The 17,616-nt window shown below is 46.0% G+C and overlaps 1 protein-coding gene across 3 annotated transcripts in view; it reads right to left on the bottom strand.

Annotated features, from left to right (window-relative positions):
• The window catches only part of TMEM39B (transmembrane protein 39B), a 38,524-nt gene that overhangs the window by 1,364 nt on the left and 19,544 nt on the right, over nucleotides 1–17,616 (bottom strand). For all 3 annotated transcript variants that reach the window (XM_021716959.1, XM_021716960.1, XM_008066759.1), the window contains 3 exons: nucleotides 9,601–9,937; nucleotides 7,867–8,054; nucleotides 1,751–1,871 (listed from right to left, as the gene is read on the bottom strand). In XM_021716959.1, coding sequence (XP_021572634.1) covers nucleotides 1,751–1,871; nucleotides 7,867–8,054; nucleotides 9,601–9,937 — 646 coding nt within the window. The remainder of the gene's footprint in view (nucleotides 1–1,750; nucleotides 1,872–7,866; nucleotides 8,055–9,600; nucleotides 9,938–17,616) is intronic.

A 17,616-nucleotide genomic window follows, 5' to 3' on the forward strand; every position in this document is an offset into this window, starting at 1 on the left:
CACTCACCTTAGCCTCCCAAAGGTGCGGGATTACAGGCTGAGCCACCGAGCCCGGCCACTTGCTCTCTTTTTTGTGGTCTAAGATTGACACCTTTATCTCTTTCTCTCTCTCTCTATTTTTTTGAGTTGGTGTCTCACTCTGTCGCCCAGGCTGCAGTACAGTGGCATGCTCACAGCCACCCTAGCATCAACTTGGTGGGCTCTGGCGATCCTTCTGCCTCAGCCTTCCAAGTAGCCAGAACTACAGGCCCATGCTACCATGCCCGGCTAATTATTTATTTATTTATTGTAGAGACAAGATCTTGCCAAGTTGTCCAGGCTGGTCTCAAACCCGTGGGCTCAGACAATCCACTCACCTTGGCCTCTCAGAATGCTAGAATTATAAGCTGAGCTATCGAGACCGGCCTGTATCTCTCTATATGTTATCCTCCTGGGTATTGTTGGGCCTGAACAAGTTAGGATCTTATGACACAGGCATGGGAAGTTATTATGGACTCTAAAGCCTGAGTTACCTATTACTTCATGTGTAGGATCCCTAGCTAGGCTGGAAACTGCTGGTGACAAGGCAATACCTCACCTTTACTTGACGTTTCAGGGCAAGGTAGACTGTAGGGACTCGAGAGAAATTTACTGGTTAGTTCAAGAGAGTGCTCAATGTCTAGGGATCTATCTGGATTCTATAGGGACCAAGGTCCCTAGGCCTCAAGAGCTGCTTAAGGACAGAAGGAGAAAATGGAAGTTCAACAGACCAGGATGCCAGGTTCAGCTCTGCATGTGACAGACTGCAAGGCTTTAGGCAAGTTCCTTTCCTTTCTGGGCCTCAATTGTGAAGTGAAGATATCGCCAGATCAGGGATTTCTCAGTTTAGAAATCTGTGGAGGCCCAGTTTCTAAGAGGGCCTTTTAGGAGCACGGGTGAGCAGGTAGGAAAGGGGCTCCAACTCCTTCAAACAGAGGAGTACCATGAGGTCCCATATATTGGACTTTGGCTTCTGATTGTGTTAGAGAAAAGGATGTGACAATAAATAAGTAAAATAGAGACCACTGGCTTACTTGATTTTGAGTAGCCCTTTCCATAGCTGAGTCATGAGTCATTACCACTAGTTACCAAGTTCCTTAGTAAGTCACCCTGAATGAGTTAAACTGAACAAGTAACACCCTGAATGAGTTAAGCCAAACTCAGTTTGTTTGTTTTTTTGAGTCGGAGTCTCACTCTGTCGCCCAGGCTGAAGTGCAGTGGCACGCTCACAGCCATTGCAGCCTTGACCTGCTGGGCTCAGGTGATCCTTCCGCTTCAGCCTTCCAAGTAGCTGAAACTACAGGCGTGGACTACCACACCCAGCTTATTTTTTTATTTGTTGTAGAGATGAGATCTCACCAAGTTGCTCAGGCTGGTCTCAAACCCCTGAGCTCAGACAATCCTCTCGCCTCCACCTCCCAAGGTACTGGGATTACAGGCTTGAGCGACCGCGCCTGGCCGACAGTAGTATTTTCAACGCCAAGAACCTCTTCTATTATTATCTCATTTTCTCCCCCCATCCAGTGTTCTGGAAGATCTGTTACCAAGTGAGCTGCAGTGATTAAGACAATCTGTATGGCTGTCCTTGTGCTGCATGTGTGCATTGTCTTCCTTTGGATTTGGGAGATACTGAAAATAGCTTTCTCTTGCTATGACATCACCTTCCTGCCCTGCCGATCTTCCTGCCCTCTCAATCAGGCCCCAACCCTTCTTCCCAGGGGAGGAGACTCACGTGGAACCGGAAGTGGGAGACATCGGAGGGGATAGCCACATTGTAGTGGCCCACTGCTTTGTAGACGTTCTTGCTGTGCTTCACCAGCACGCCCTGTGGCCACATGCATTCTTCAGTCCACCTGGAGGCACACCCCAACAGTACCCCTTATTCCAAGTTCCCCACAAAAAAGGGCAGTAGAAGACTGGGCAGGGGGTGATCACCAGGGCTCTACTCCCATTTCTATCTCCTAGGCACAGTGACTTTCCATTTCTGGGTCTCAGTTGCCTCTTTTGTAAAATAGGGTAAGAACATGAGAAATACTCTGCACTGGGAGTCAGCAGGTCAAAGGCTATCACTAATTACTAAGGGATTGTCAAGAATGCCCTTTTTCCTTTCTGGGTACATTTGCTTCATCTGATCTTACCTCTAGCTGCCAACTGGTCCACCACACAGCTGCCTGAGTAGTCTTTGTAAAATACTAAGCTGAGCCTGACCATTCTCTGCTTAAAATTCTCTGAAAGTTTCCCTATTCCCTTGGCATCAAGGCTCCAAAGATCTGGCATGGCCTCTGAGGTCCAGTGTGGCTTCCTACAACTCCCACCACCAGCTCATACTCAAGCTATTCCAAACTGTTTTAGTTCCTCCAGTATACTGCAGTGCTTCATGTCTCACCATAAGCAGTTCCCTCCAATTGGATTGCCCCTTCTTTTTTTTTTTTTTTGAGGTGGAGTCTCACTCTGTCGCCCAGACTGGAGTGCAGTGGCTGCTCCCGGCCACCGCAGCCTCGACCTGCTGGGCTCCGACGATCCTTCCGCCTCAGCCTTCCAAGTAGCCGGAATTACAGGCATGCGCTACCACGCCCGGCTGATTTTTTGATTTATTGTAGAGATGAGGTCTTGCTGCCCAGGCGGGTCTCGAACCCACGGGCTCAGACAATCCACTCACCTCAGCCTCCCAAAGGCATGGGATTACAGGCTGAGCCACCGAGCCCGGCTTTTTTGGTTTTTTTTGAGTTGGAGTCTCACTCTCGTTGCCCAGACTGGAGTGCAGTGGCACGCTCCCGGCCACCGCAGCCTCGACCTGTTGGGCTCCGGTGAGCCTTCTGCCTCAGTCTTCCAAGTAGCTGGAACTACAGGCGTGTGCTACCACGCCCAGCTGATTTTTTATTTATTGTAGAGATGAGGTCTCACCAAGTTGCCCAGGTGGGTCTCAAACCCGTGGGCTTAGGCAATCTACTCGCCTCGGCTTCCCAAAGTGTTGGGATTACAGGCTGAGCCACTGAGCCCAGCCGCATCATCTTTCAAAACCCAGTCTCTTCCAGGAAGCCTTTCTCAAGCTCCCCAAAGTTCAGCATCCTTTATTCCCAGAATGTCCTGCTACTGGTCCACATTCTCCAATGTTTGTTATTAATTTTCCTATTTGTATCCCTCACTAGGCTGGGAACCCTTGAGGGAGGGTACCTAATTCAACCCTGTGTCCTCAGAGCATGCCACAAGGCCTGGCACAGAAAGGCCCCAGCGAACATCTCACATGAGTGAGGTGATAGGACCAGTTCACTTTCTTCCTATGTCCTGTGAGGTCTCCCAAGGACTGCCAAGGTCTTGGACCAGTGAACTGAGAATCACAGTTTGCAAGCAGGCCCCTCCTCAATCCCATGCTCTCACCTCTTTGATTCACTTAAGAAACAGTTATTGTATTATACACAACAACACAGATGAGTCTTACAGACAATATGTTGAATGAAAGAAGCTGGACACAAGAGTATCTACTGAATGATTTCATTTATAGGAAGTTCTAGAATAGGCAAAACTAACCTGTAGTGAAAAAAAGCATAAAGGTGGTTGTCTTAAGGGGAAGGCCACGAGGAAATTTTCAGAGGGGCTGGAAATGTTCTGTATCTTTATGGGGGGGTGGGTTACATGAGTATATGAGGGGGAACCCAAAAAAAGCCAGAATTACTTTTTGGAGGGCAGTCCCCTTGTAGCACAGGATTCCATCACTGGGTAAGTGTTCTAGGAAACCATCAGCATCAGAATTCCAGCTAGCATTGCTCTAAGAGGATGCATTCAGCTTCAGTGAATCTTCTTTTTTTTCAAGATTCTTTCAATGCATTTGACCATTTCATGATGGGTGATTTACAAGGACACCTGCCCACACTGCACTGAGTATTCAGCAGTTTTTGACCAAAAATGGCATCACCCCTGGGCCCCACCCTCCCTATTCACCTGATCTTGCTCTGATCAACTTTTTGTTTCCCTAATGGAAAAAGTTCTCAGGCCAGGCAAGGTGGCTCATGTCTATAATCCCAGCACTTTGGGAGCCCTCGGGTTCCAGACCAGCTTGAGCAACTTGGTGAGACCTCATCTCTACAATAAATTAAAAAATTAGCCGGGCGTAGTAGCGCACACCTGTAGTTCCAGCTACTTAGATGGCTGAGGCAGAAGGATTGCCGGGCAGAAGGACTGAAGCTGGGGTGGCCGTGAGTGTGCCACTGCACTCCAGCCTAGGCGATAGAGTGAGCCTCCAACTCAAAAAAAAAAAAAAAAAAAAAGAAAAATGTTCTCAAAGGAAAACTTTTGCCAATGTGGAAGAGGTGAAACAAAAAACGGCATAACCACTAAAAGGCATCAAAATTGGCAAGTTCAAAAACTGTTTTGAGTAGTGGAAAAAGTATCTTGATAGGTACACTGTATCAAACAGAGAGTACTTTGAAGGTGACTGAAGTTTGTTTTATTTATTTATTTATTTTTGAGTCAGAGTTTCACTGTCGCCCAGGCTGGAGTGCAGTGACACGCTCACAGCCACCACGGCCTGGATCTGTTGGACTCAGGCAATCCTTCTGCGTAAGTCTCCCAAGTAGCTGGAACTACAAGTACGTGCCACCACACCTGGCTAATTTTTTTATTTACTGTAGAGACGAGGTCTTACCAAGTTGCCTAAGCTGGTCTTGAATACCTGGGCTCAGGCAATCATCTCGCCTCCACCTCTCAAAGCGCTGGGATTACAGGTGTGAGCCACCACACCCAGCAGACTGAAGTTTAATAATGTAAGAATAAATACAAAATTTTTTATAAATAAATTCCAGGTTTTTGGGGGGTCCCCCCATGTATGTGCCTTCATAAAAAAAAGCAAAGAACTGTTTACTTTAAGATTTGTTTATTTCAGCTGGGTGTGATGGCTCACACCTGTAATCCCAGTACTTTGGGAGGCAAAGGCGAGAGGATTGCCTGAGCCCACAGATTCGGGACCAGCCTGTGCAACATGGCAAGACCTCATCTCTAAAATAAATTTAAAAATTAACTGTGCATGGTGGTGCATGCCTGTAATTCCAGCTACTCGGAAGGTTAAGGCAGAAGGAATGTCTGAACCCAGCAAGTCGAGGCTGTGGTGGCCATGAATGTGCCACTGCACTCCAGCCTGGGTGACAGAGTGAGACTCTGACAAAAAAAAAAAAAAAAAAAGCACAACAGTGTATACTTTAAGATTTGTATACTTTAGCTGGGTGTGGTGGCTCACACCTATAATCCCAGCACTTTGAGAGGTGGAGGCAAGAAGACTGTCTGAGTCCAGAGGTTCAAAACCAGTCTGGGCAAGTTAGCAAGACCTCGGCTGTACAATAAATCCAAAAATTAGCCAGGAGTGATGGCAGATGCCTGTGGTTCCGGCTACTTGGAAGGTTAAGGTGGAAGGATCACCTGAGCCCAGCAGGTTGAGGCTGTGGTGGCCGTGAGTGTGCCACTACACTTCAGAATGGGCAATAGAGTAATTTCTACTCAAGACAAACAACAAAAAACATAAACAAACCTGTGATACAACTTTTTTTTTTTTGAGTTGGAGTCTCACTTGGTCGCCCAGATTGGAGTGCAGTGGCCGCTCCCGGCCATCACAGCCTTGACCTGCTGGGTTCCAGCCATCCTTCTGCCTCAGCCTTCCGAGTAGCCGGAATTACAGGCTCGCACTACCACGCCTGGCTGATTTTTTGATTTATTGTAGAGATGAGGTCTCGCTAAGTTGCCCAGGCGGGTCTCGAACCCGCGGGCTCAGGCAATCCACTCACCTCAGCCTCTCAAAGGCGCGGGATTACAGGCTGAGCCACTGAGCCCGGCTATTTTTTTTTTTTGAGTAGGAGTCTCACTCTGTCATCCAGGCTAGAGGGCAATGGCATGCTACCAGCCACTGCAGCCTTGACCAGCTGGGTTCAGGTGATCCTTCTGCCTCAGCTTTCCAAGTAGCTGTAACTACAGGCACACGCCACCACATCCAGCTTATTTTTTTAATTTATTGTAGAGACGTGGTCTCACCAACTTGCCCAAGCTGGTCTTGAACCCCTGAGTTCAGGCAATCCTCTTGCCTCAGCCTCCCAAAATGCTGGGATTCTTTTTTTTTGTTTTGAGTTAGAGTCTCACTCTATTGCCCAGACTGGAGTGCAGTGGCCGCTCCCAGCCACTGCAGCCTCAACCTGCTGGGCTCCGGCGATCCTTCCGCCTCAGCCTTCCGAGTAGCCGGAATTACAGGTGCACGCTACGAGGCCCGGCTGATTTTTTAATTTGTTGTAGAGATGAAGTCTTGCTGCAATGCTGGGATTCTAGGCTTGAGCCACCATACCCCACATCTAGGAGCTTTTAATCCTGTAAGGACAGGCAGGTAACTAGGGAAACAGTATGGAAAGGTACAAAGATGACCATGACACTATGGGGTGCTGAAAGGATGGTTCCTTATAGGGGATAGGCACTGAACCCATTCTGGATGGTCAGGAAGGTGTTTCTGGAAGAAGCAAAGTGCTAAAGGATGTATAAGTATTAGCCAGGAAAAGAGACAGAAAGACTATTCCAAGCAAAAGATACACCATGCACAAAAGCCTGGATACAGAAGTGCACAAAACACGCAAGGACTTGATGAGCTTTGGTTTGGTTTGCTGAGGAGCAGAGTATGAGCTAGGAGTGGTAAGAGATGAGGCAGAAAAGGTGGTGAAACCCAGGTCATCAGCTGGGAAGCCATGCGAAGGACCATGATGAGCCATGGACAGATTTATCCTCATATTCAGCTATGTTCTGTCTTTCTAATCCTCCCTCCCCTCAGAACCTGAGGCTAAGCCATGCCTCCTTTTGGCCCATTCAGCAACGCCCAGTCCTTTTTCTGGACCTCCTAGACAGAAAGGATCCCCAACTGGCACGAAGGGCCAACACCTTTGGCCAAGAAAGCGTGGCTCCTGTGGCCTCCTTTTGCATCTCTGCTCCTTAGTGGGCCTACCTCTACAGACCTGTCCTAGGGGCCTCCTCTCTGCCAAGCCTTGTCCTGGGCCCAAGACTCAGATGTGCTTCAGAGGTGGTCCTGGCCTTGAAGAGCTTCCAGTCTAATGGGGGAATACAGGCAGGAAAATTAGTATAACCTGGGGTGAAAAGTACTTTGAGACAGGTTCTCTGAGCAGGGTGACTTCTGCCTCAGCTCTGGGTGCAGCGCCATCCTGCAACTAGGCCTCTTTTGCCCAACTCATCCTATTTGTGTACACGGCTAGCTCCCCTACCAGACTATGAACTCGTTAATTATCTCATCTGTCATTTCCTCTCTGTGGCCCTCCTTCCCCGGCCAGGGTTCACCAATAGCTAACACAGCACCACCACCTGTCACCAGACTGATGATGCTAAAGCACATCTTACAACTGGTCTTTCCATGTGGCCTTCAACATCTTCAATGGCTCTCTTTGGCCTAAAGGTCAAAATCCAAGCTCCTCTGCCTAATACACATCAGCAGGTCTGGTATGGATCAGATAGAAGTAAATGTCTGCTGAAAGAGTAGGTGACCTGATGACTGAGTGAATGAGTGACCGGGTGAGAGACGTGAAGCATGAGCAAGACAGTCAATGAGTGAACAGTGAGGGAATGAGAAAGTCAAGTCCGTGACCTTACCGCCTGTCTCTCCCCATCTCCGGAACACTGAAGGTTACCCAAGGACAGGGAACATGTCTGTCTTGGGTCCCACAACACCCTACACTGGACATGTGGCCTAATATATGAGACATGTTCAATAACTATTCACTGACTGAATGAGTTAATGAGCAAGTGGGCAAGTGACTGTAGATGGAGGGCTGTGTCAGGTCAGGCAGGGGTCAGGTCAGGCAGGGTGGGGCTACTCACGGGTGCTGCAGCACATTGGAGCACAGCGCTGGGTCCACCTTCTGCCAGCAGCCCAAGTGGGCAGCAGCCTTGTGCAGCAGGTCGCAGTAGCTGGCAGGGAGCAGGTGCTGCATGAGGATCACTGATGTGCTGATGGACACCAGCAAGAAGAGTTCGCAGGACCAGCGCTTGTCATAGTAATGTGTGTTCTGGGGATAGCAGGAGGTGGGTGAGGCCTGGCATGCCCATAATGGCCTCATTCCCTCTCCCTTCTCTGATTCTACCCTCTCAGAGGTTAGGACAGTCCTGAAAACAGCTCAAGGTGGCCTGAAACCAAGAATCAAACACCTACAAGGCAGGCTTAGACCCTGTGCCACTAGTCAGTTTTCTACATAGAAAACACATACCCACTGCCCCAGTCCTGAGACAGAGCACAGGCTCCGAGACCAGCACACCTGAATTCAAATCTTGGCTCTTCTGCTTATTAACTGTGACCTTGGGCATGTGATTTAACTTCCCTGTGCTTTAGTTTCCTCATCTGTTAAATGAGGATAAGAGAAACCACCAACCTCTTCTGAGAGGCAGTAGGAGGATCAGAATACTCGAAAAAGCTGCTGGCATGTTGCAGGTGCTCAACAGGTATTAAGAACTCTCAACCTCAAATCACTCAGTGCAGTCTATCCTGGGAAAAGGTTTCAAGCCTACTGCAGCTGAGGAGGTACCTTCCCAGGAGGTCAAAAAAGCAAGAAAAGACAGCACAAGCTTTGAGGTCACTCAGGTCTGAATGAATCCTGACTTCTCTATTTCATGATAAAGCAGGACATTGTGACATGCCTGTGTCAAAACATCTACTGAAACACAAAGTTACTGCTCTTGGTTTTCAAGTATTATGAACAAAAATGCCATGTCTCCTTCATTGGCTGGGTGACCTTGGGCAGGTCACTTCCCTTCAGTAAGCCTTGTTCTCTGCACTCTAAAATGGAGACAACAAGCTGGGCTCGGTGGCTCAGCCTGTAATCCCGTGCCTTGGGAGGCTGAGATGAGTGGATTGCCTGAGCCTGAGGGTTCGAGACCCGCCTGGGCAGTGAGACCTCATCTCTACAATAAATCAAAAAATCAGCCGGGCGTGGTGGTCCATGCCTGTAGTTCCGGCTACTTGGAAGGCTGAGGCGGAAGGATGGCCGGAGCCCAGCAGGTCGAGGCTGTGATGCCCGGGAGCAGCCACTGCACTCCATTCTGGGCGACAGAGTGAGACTCCAACTCAAAAAAAAATTAATTAAAAATAAATAAATAAATAAAATAAAATGGAGACAATAGTCACTGAAGTTCTCCAGAGAAGAAGAGATGGGAAATCTCATCAAAAACAGCAGAGCTGGCTGGGTGCAATGGCTCATGTCTATAATTCCAGCTCTTTGGGAGATCAAGGTGAGAGGACTGCTTCAGTCCAGGAGTTTGAGACCAGCCTGGGCAACATAGTGGGATCTTGTCTCTAAAAAAATTAAAAAATTAGCTGGTGGCACATGGTTCCAGGTACTCGGGAGGGTTAAGGTGGAAGGATCGCCTGAGCTGTGTGATGCTGCAGTGAGCCGTGATCACGCCACTGCACTCCAGCCTGGGTGAAAGAGGGAGACCTTGACTCACAATAAAATAAAAAAAATAGCAGAGCGAGTTATACAAGCAGGAGGGCTCACATGGGGCAGGCAGTGGGATAAGGTCCCAGCTATGCTCTATACCTCCCTGGGTTGAGCTACGCACCTTCACGAACCAGACAGGCACAAAGGCCACGTAATAGGCACTCAGCATGGAGCTGACGAGTACTTCCTTCATGCGCCAGTTGAAGTCCATCTTGAGGAACTCTACCTCACTGCGGATGAGGCTAGGCGACAGGCAGCAGGCATGAGTGGGCATGGCATCTGGGCCATACAGCTGCCTCGTGTGCTGTTTCCATGTCTCCCGCAAGGTCAGCAGGTAGTCGCGGCTCCTGGCTAGGCCACTGACTGCCTCCCGGGGACCCATGGAGGCCATATGGCTAAAGAGGCTGGTCTTGCGGAGATCACAGTTCAGTTGCAGGAACGGAATGTACATCCCAAACCTGCCGGGGAAGACGGTGGTGAAGGCAGGCCTGCCCATGGCCAGGATCCCAACCCTCGGTCACTGAGGAAAATCCTCTCTCCTCCCTGGGACTCAGCGCTCCTGGCTGCTCAGAGGGGAAAATTTACCCATCCTTCCATCCATCCATCCTCCCATCCAGTGGTCAGTCATTCAACACATATTACCACTGAATGCGTGCCAAGCAATGGGGATACAGTAGAAAGCAAGAGATAAGTCCCTGCCCTCACCATCTAGGAATGACTAACAAAAATTGTTAACAGCCCACATTCACTGAGCACAGCCTATGTTCCAGGCATTGTGCAGAATGCTTTCATGCATCTCCTTTTTCTCATGGAACACTATGTGTCAGATACTGTTGTTTTGTTCCTTTACAGTTGAAGAAGCTGTGGCTCAGAGAGGTGAAGTAAATTCCCAAAGGTGACACAATTAGGGAGGAGCACACAATTAGTAGAGCTGGGGCTCAGGTCAGAACTCACTGGTACTAAAGACCAAGACAGACACTCAACAAATCATTAGGAGAAATTAAAAATGTACACAGTGCACAAAAGAGAGATGCAAATTGCTATGGCTACATACATGAGGGACAGCTCTTGAGTTTTTTGCAGAGGAGGGCAGTTCAGGAATGAATATTTATTATATGCCTAGTAAGTGTCGGGCACTGAAATGGGCCCTTGAACAGTGCAAATCCCTCCCTCTAAGCAGCGTCCTTAGGGCAGGACTGGAGCTATTTAGTCAAGAGTTTTTTTGTTTTGTTTTGTTTTGTTTTGTTTAGCGTGTGGCTGGTATTGTATGAGGAAAACTAGCTGAATCCATAGCCTAGAAGAGTATTATAAAAAGTGGGTAAGTGAGCCAGACTCAGTGGCTCAGCCTGTAATCCCGTGCCTTGGGAGGCTGAGGTGAGTGGATTGCCTGAGCCTGCGGGTTCGAGACCCGCCTGGGCAACTTGGTGAAACCTCATATCTACAATAAACCAAAAAATTAGCTGGGCGTGGTAGCGCCTGTAATTCCAGCTACTTGGAAGGCTGAGGCAGAAGGATCGCCAGAGCCCCAGCAGGTCGAGGCTGTAGTGGCCGGGACAGAGGGAGACTCCAACTCAAAAAATAATAATAAAGTGGGTAAGTGCTGAGCCCGTCATAGTGGTGTTTTTTTAAATACGTATTCCCTTTTTTTCAACTTGGGGCCTCTCAATTTCCCCAGGTCCCCAGAATTATACAACTCTAGAAGGGCTCCTGGGTTGCCCCCAGGAGTTAGGGTTGATGATAATGTGACATTTCTTACTGACAATAATTTTTTCTTATCCTTTTTTCTGGGGTCCCAAGAAGGGATGTATGAGTGTGCACTGGCAAGTAACTCAGTTCTTTGGAATTTTGTTTTCCAGTCTATGAAATGAGTATGCGACTATCTTTTTTGCAGTAAGGTTAAGTAAGATAACTTAGAGGACTGTAGTCAAGAGCATAAACTTTGGGGTCAGATAGGCCTGAATTAAAATCCTAGCTCTGTCACTTACTGGTTCTGTGATTTAGGGCAAGTTATTTAAACTCTACAAGTTTCAACTTGCCCTATGTTTTATAGTTTATATTGATCCTCCACTCTCAGTCAGGTATCACACCTGTATTTATCTTCATAAATATTCTCTTTATTGGGCATGGTGGCTCACATCTGTAATCCCAGTATTTTGGGAGGCTGAGGCAGAAGGATTGCCTGAGCTCAGGAGGTCGATGCTATGGCGAGCTATGAGAATGTGCCACTGCATTTCAACCCAGGTAACAGAGTGAGACCCTGACTCAAATAACAACAACAACAAAACTCTCTTTTAGTCCTTGCAACAGTCCGTAGTATACTGAGCTCAGGAGGTTGAGGCTGTGGTGGGACATGATCGTGCAACTGGACTCCAGCGTGGGCAAAAGAGTGAGAATCCCCTAACTAAACAAACAAACAAACAACAAAACTCTTTTGTAGTCCTTGTAACAATCCCTAGTATTGTGCCTAGCCTAGAGTAGAAAATCAATACAATTTTGGTTAGAAAAGAAAGAGGCCAGTGATTCTGTGGGGACAGAAAAGAAGACTGAAATGGGATTCTTCTCAAAACACTCTTCGGGACACCTTGTGGGATTGAGTGGGTGGGAAACCCACATGAACATACAAAGGACTCAGACTCAAACTTGAAGGCAAGTACTTAAGAATCTCTCTGGTTCTGTCTCTAAGAAGGGCTGCAGATAGGTCCTCTGATCAATTATTTCCTGACAGATGGCTCTAACAGGTCAGAAGTTAGAAGCAGCTTCACAAGCAAGATAGCAGATTCTCTCCCATGCCTTCCACCTAATACATGACTATATAAGAGTAGAAAATAAATCCATATCAGGAAAAAAAAAAATGGGAGTGGCGATCATCAGTACACAAACAATTCTGACAGATTTGGAAATGAGATGGAGTCATGTTGACAGGTGAAGAGGAAGCCACTGCCTAGAGCAGTGCTTTCCAATAAAAACATAATGAGAGTCACATATGTAATTTAAAATGTTCTAGTAGCCCCATTAAAAGTGAGATGAAATAAATTTTAACATTTTATCTTATTTAACCCAATACATGCAAATATTATCATTTTAACATGTAAAAAATATTAATGAGAATATTTGCTTCCTTTTTTTGTATTAAGTCTTCAGAATCTGGTGTGTATTTTACACTAACAGCACATCTCAATCTGGACTAGCCTACTATAAGTGGTCAATAGCCACAGGGGGATAGAGGCTACTAACTAGATGGCATATATCTAGAATATGCCCTGAGAAGATTGCATTGGGGATGGCAGCTTATCTGCCCAGAGGGACCTGACTTGAAATGGGCACATTTGATAGAGAACAGAAGTGAGAAGCGGGGCTGAATAGGTGGGATTAAACAATAATCCATCTTCAGTTATGAGTCAGTCCTTTTATTCCCCTACTCCCCTCCTACAATCCATACTGAAGGATTCTTCTCTAAAGAAATGGAATAAGCTGAGAATTGAGGTCTCTAATGAGAGCATCTTAGAGTAATACCCCCATCTTAGAGTAATACACCCACTATCCCCTTTCTGGCCTGTGCAGGCCCACAGTCTTACAATTAGCCCTCATTCACTCACCCTAAAGCAAAGTCTGCCAGTAAGTATGCTCTGTCCAAGTACTTAGGACTCCCAGTCAAACATCCCACCCATTTAAACAATGGCAGAGGGAGAAAAAAATGCACTCTTGCTACTCAGTCCTTCACTCTTAAATATACAGACAACCAAAGAAACCAATCACACCTGGAAAATCAGCATAAAACAGAAAAACTGACTCAAGTGGAAAGACAAAATTGAGGGAAAATAAGAAATTTTAAAAACAAGAACAGGATATTATGAGAAAAGAACAACCAGAAAACTCAGGGGTCTTAGAGATGAAAAATATGATTGCTGAAACAATCTCAATTAAAAAAGCTAAAAGACAAAGTTGAGGAAATCTTTCTGAAGGCAAAGGAAAGAGAGAAAGAGAGAGAGACAAAAGAGAGGAGGGAGGGAGAGGAAAATGGAAAATATGAGTGAAAAACTTAAGGAAAAACAGACGACCGATCTATGAGGTCTGCTATCAGATGAACAGAAGCCCCAGAGAAAACAGAAAAAATAGAAAAGAAGTTATTATCCAAGAAATAACAGAAGAAAATTTCCCTGAGCTGAAGAAGTATTCCCCAAATACGGATAGGATGAATGACAAAAGTCCCACACCATGCACATCCCTGTGAAATTTCAAGCAATCAAAAGATAAATAGTAATATTCCTCAATGCTTCCAGAAAGGAAAAAAACAAGTCATCTACAAAGGAACTGGACTCAAATTTAAACTGGCATCAGACTTCTCACTAACAACACTGGATACTAATGACAAAGGAAGAATATCTTCAAAAGTTCTGAGAGAATATGAATTTGCACTTAGAAATCTACATTAAGCCAAATCACCAATCAAGTATGAGGGTAGAATAAAGACATTTTTAGACATGCAAGGACTCAAAATGCACACTTCTCCCACATACCCACTGTTAAGGAAATTGCCTGATAATGTACTCCAGCAAAATAAGGAAGTTTTAAAATCCAAAAAGAGGAAGACACGGGATCCAGGAAACAGTGGATCCAACCCAGGAGGGCAGTGAAAGGAAGTCCCAGGCTGAGAGCTGTACAGCAGGCCTAAGGAGGAACCACTCCAGACTGGAGCAGGAGGATGGAGGGTCCAGGAGGGATGTCTTTGGGGAGAAAAATGGACTCCAGGCAACAGGTAGCATGACTGAGAAGCTGGATAAACTTGAGGATATGTTGAAGGCCCATCATTCTTTTGCCAACAAGAAAAAAGAAAGGCAATTAGAAACTCCAAGAAAAATAAAAAGTTGTATAAGAAAGTTACAATCTAAATATGAGGCAAACTAAAAATGTGACATAATTTTAAGCAACTGATGGAATGCAAGAAAAGAGAAACCATTTGATCTTAACTCTAGGATCATTCTTTATTAAGAGGCCCAAGATTGTAACTCTAACTATAGAGAAGGAATGTCATCTCTGCTCACTGCTGGGCCCTGCACATAATAATATTTTCATATAAATAATTATATCAAAACTACCTATTGGTTTTAATTTTTAGAAGTAGGCTTAGACAAAGAATGGAAGATTTAAATGTGGTTCTATGGGATAATGTGATTGTCAAGCTTGACAATATAAAAGTACAGCTGCCAGGAAGTGAAAGGAAGAACAGGGGAGGGACAGTAGACAGGTAGAGTGCCTAATACTCTTGTCTTACATTAAAGGGATTCAAAATACTGACTATTGTTGATGAAATAAAAAGTACAGGCATACTTATGTTATTGACAAAGATAACAGAAAACTAAAAATAATAACAGCTATCAAATACTAGGAACAGTAGGGATGAGAGGGTGAGCTAAATCTTTGTCATTGCAAAGAATCAATATGCGTGCACATGCATGTGTGCAGTATGCTTGTATATGCATAGAACATTTATTTCCAGGATATACAAGAAACCAGAAACACTGGTGATCACCTCTTTTTTTTTTGGAGTTCGAGTCTCACTCTGTCGCCCCAGACTGGAGTGCAGTGACCGCTTCCGGCCACCGCAGCCTCGACCTGCTGGGCTCCGGTGATCCTTCCGCCTCAGCCTTCCCAGTAGCCGGAATTACAGGCATGCGCTACCACGCCTGGCTGATTGTTTGATTTATTGTAGAGATGAGGTCTCGCTGCCCAGGCGGGTATCGAACCCGCGGGCTCAGGCAGTCCACTCACCTCAGCCTCCCAAAGGCGCGGGATTACAGGCTGAGCCACCGAGCCCGGCTGGTGATTACCTCTTAGAAGGGACACTTGGTGGCTGGGAGGCAGCAGTCAAGGGGAGTCTTTTTTTTTACTCTATGTTCTTTTATGCCTTCTGAATTTTAACTATGTAATAAGCCTATTATCTAATTATGAAATCAATAAGTAAATTTTTAAAAAAAGAACAAAGGTATAAGGATACAGAATTACAAAAGTAACCTGAAAAATACTTAAAAAACCAGAAAGTGAGAGTGCTTTTGAAGAGTGGGCCTGAAAATCTGGAAGGTGGGGTTGGAGTCTAATGCTTTTCTATTTATTTATCCACTCATTTATTTATTTATAGAGACAGAGTTTCACTGTCAGTCAGTGTGCAGTGCAGTGGTGTGATCATAGCTCCCAGCAGCCTTGAATCCTGGGCTAAACCAATCCTCCTGTCTCAGTCTCCCAAGTCACTGTGATCTACAGGCACAAACTACCTTGCTCAGCAATGGTCTTCACTATAAGCTTTTTTTTTTTTTTTTTGAGTTGGAGTCTCACTCTGTCACCCAGACTGGAGTGCAGTGGCCGCTTCCGGCCACCGCATCCTCGACCTGCTGGGCTCCGGTGATCCTTCCACCTCAGCCTTCCAAGTAGCCGGAATTACAGGCATGTGCTACCACGCCTGGCTGATTTTTTGATTTATTGTAGAGATGAGGTCTCACTGCCCAAGCGGGTCTCGAACCTGCGGGCTCAGGCAATCCACTCACCTCAACCTCCCAAAGGCGCGGGATTACAGGCTGAGCCACCGAGCCCAGCTCACTATAAGCTTTTTAACAATATAAGATTTGATTTTTTGTAATGTGGCTGTATTATGTCAATAAAAGCTTTAAAATTAAATTTTAAAAAATAGGCCAGGTGCAGTGCTTCATGCCTGTAATCCCAGCACTTTGGGAGGCCAAGGTGGGAGGATTACTTGAGGCAAGGGATTTGAAACCAGTCTAGTTAACATAGAAGATTCCATCTCTACAAAAAATTAAAAAATTAGCCAGGTGTGGTAGCATGTGCTTGATGCTTCAGCTACAGAGAGGTTGAGGTAGGAGCATCACTTGAGTCCAGGAGTTCAAGACTGCAGTGAGCTATGACTGTACCACTGCACTCAGTCTGGGTGGCAGAATGAGACCCTATCTCTAAAAGAATAAGATGACAATAATAATTACTAAAACAAACTATAGACATTGGGTGATATCTGTATCCAAGCATATCAGATTCACTAAATAGTAGCCAGAAAGTATCAAATTTAGACAACTACTGAGTTTTAACAAGTGCAATTCTTTTTTTTTTTTTCCTTTTCTTTTTGAGTCAGAGTCTCACTCTCTCGCCTAGGCTGGAGTGCAGTAGCATGTTCACAGCCACCGCAGCCTTGACTTGCTGGGCTCAGATGGTCCTTCCACCTCAGCCTTCCAAGCAGCTGGAACCACAGGCACGCAAACAGGATGCCTGGCTAATTTTTTGATTTGTTGTAGAGCCAAGGTCTTGCCAAGTTGCCCAGGTTGGTCTCAAACGCCTGGACTCAGGCAATCCTCTCCCCTCTGCCTCCCAAAGTGCAGAGATTAAAGGTGGGAGCCACTATGCCCGGCTAACAAGTACAATTCTTTTGAAGGGCAATTGGTCAATATCTATGAGAAATGTAAATGGACACCCCTTTTGGTGTAGCAACTTTTCTGAAAATCTATTTTACAGAAATATTGGACATGTGTACAAAGATGAATGCAAAAGAATGTTTTCCACCTTATTGCTACCAATAGGGAAAAACTAGGAACAACTTAAAAGTCCACCAATAGAAGACAAATAAATAGTGAAAATTTTATACAGTGGAATACTACCAGGTCATTAACAAATAAATAAATAAAAGTCAGGCGTTGTGGTTCATGCCTGTAATCCCAGCACTTTGGGAGGCCAAGGTGGGAGGATTGCTAGAGCCTAGGAGGTTGAGACCAGCCTAGGCAACATAGCAAAACTTTATTGCTACCAAAATATTTTTAAAAATTGTAGGGTGTGATGACACATTAGTAGTCTCAGCTACTTGGGAGGCTGAGGCGGGAGGATCACTTGAGCCCAGGAGTTTGTGGCTGTGGTGAGATGTGATCAGTGCCACTGCTCACTAACCTGGGTGACACAGCAAGAGCTTCACTCAAAAAAAAATTTTTTTTTTTTTTTGAGTTGGAGTCTCACTCTGTCGCCCGGACTGGAGTGCAGTGGCTGCTCCTGGCCACTGCAGCCTTAACCTGCTGGGCTCTGGTGATCCTTCAGCCTCAGCCTTCCAAGTAGCTGGAAATACAGGCGCGCGCTACCACGCCCAGCTATT

The sequence above is a fragment of the Carlito syrichta genome, unplaced genomic scaffold (assembly GCF_000164805.1).
Source record: "Carlito syrichta isolate Samal-C Ts95f unplaced genomic scaffold, Tarsius_syrichta-2.0.1 Scaffold309100, whole genome shotgun sequence".
Lineage (NCBI taxonomy): Eukaryota > Metazoa > Chordata > Mammalia > Primates > Tarsiidae > Carlito > Carlito syrichta.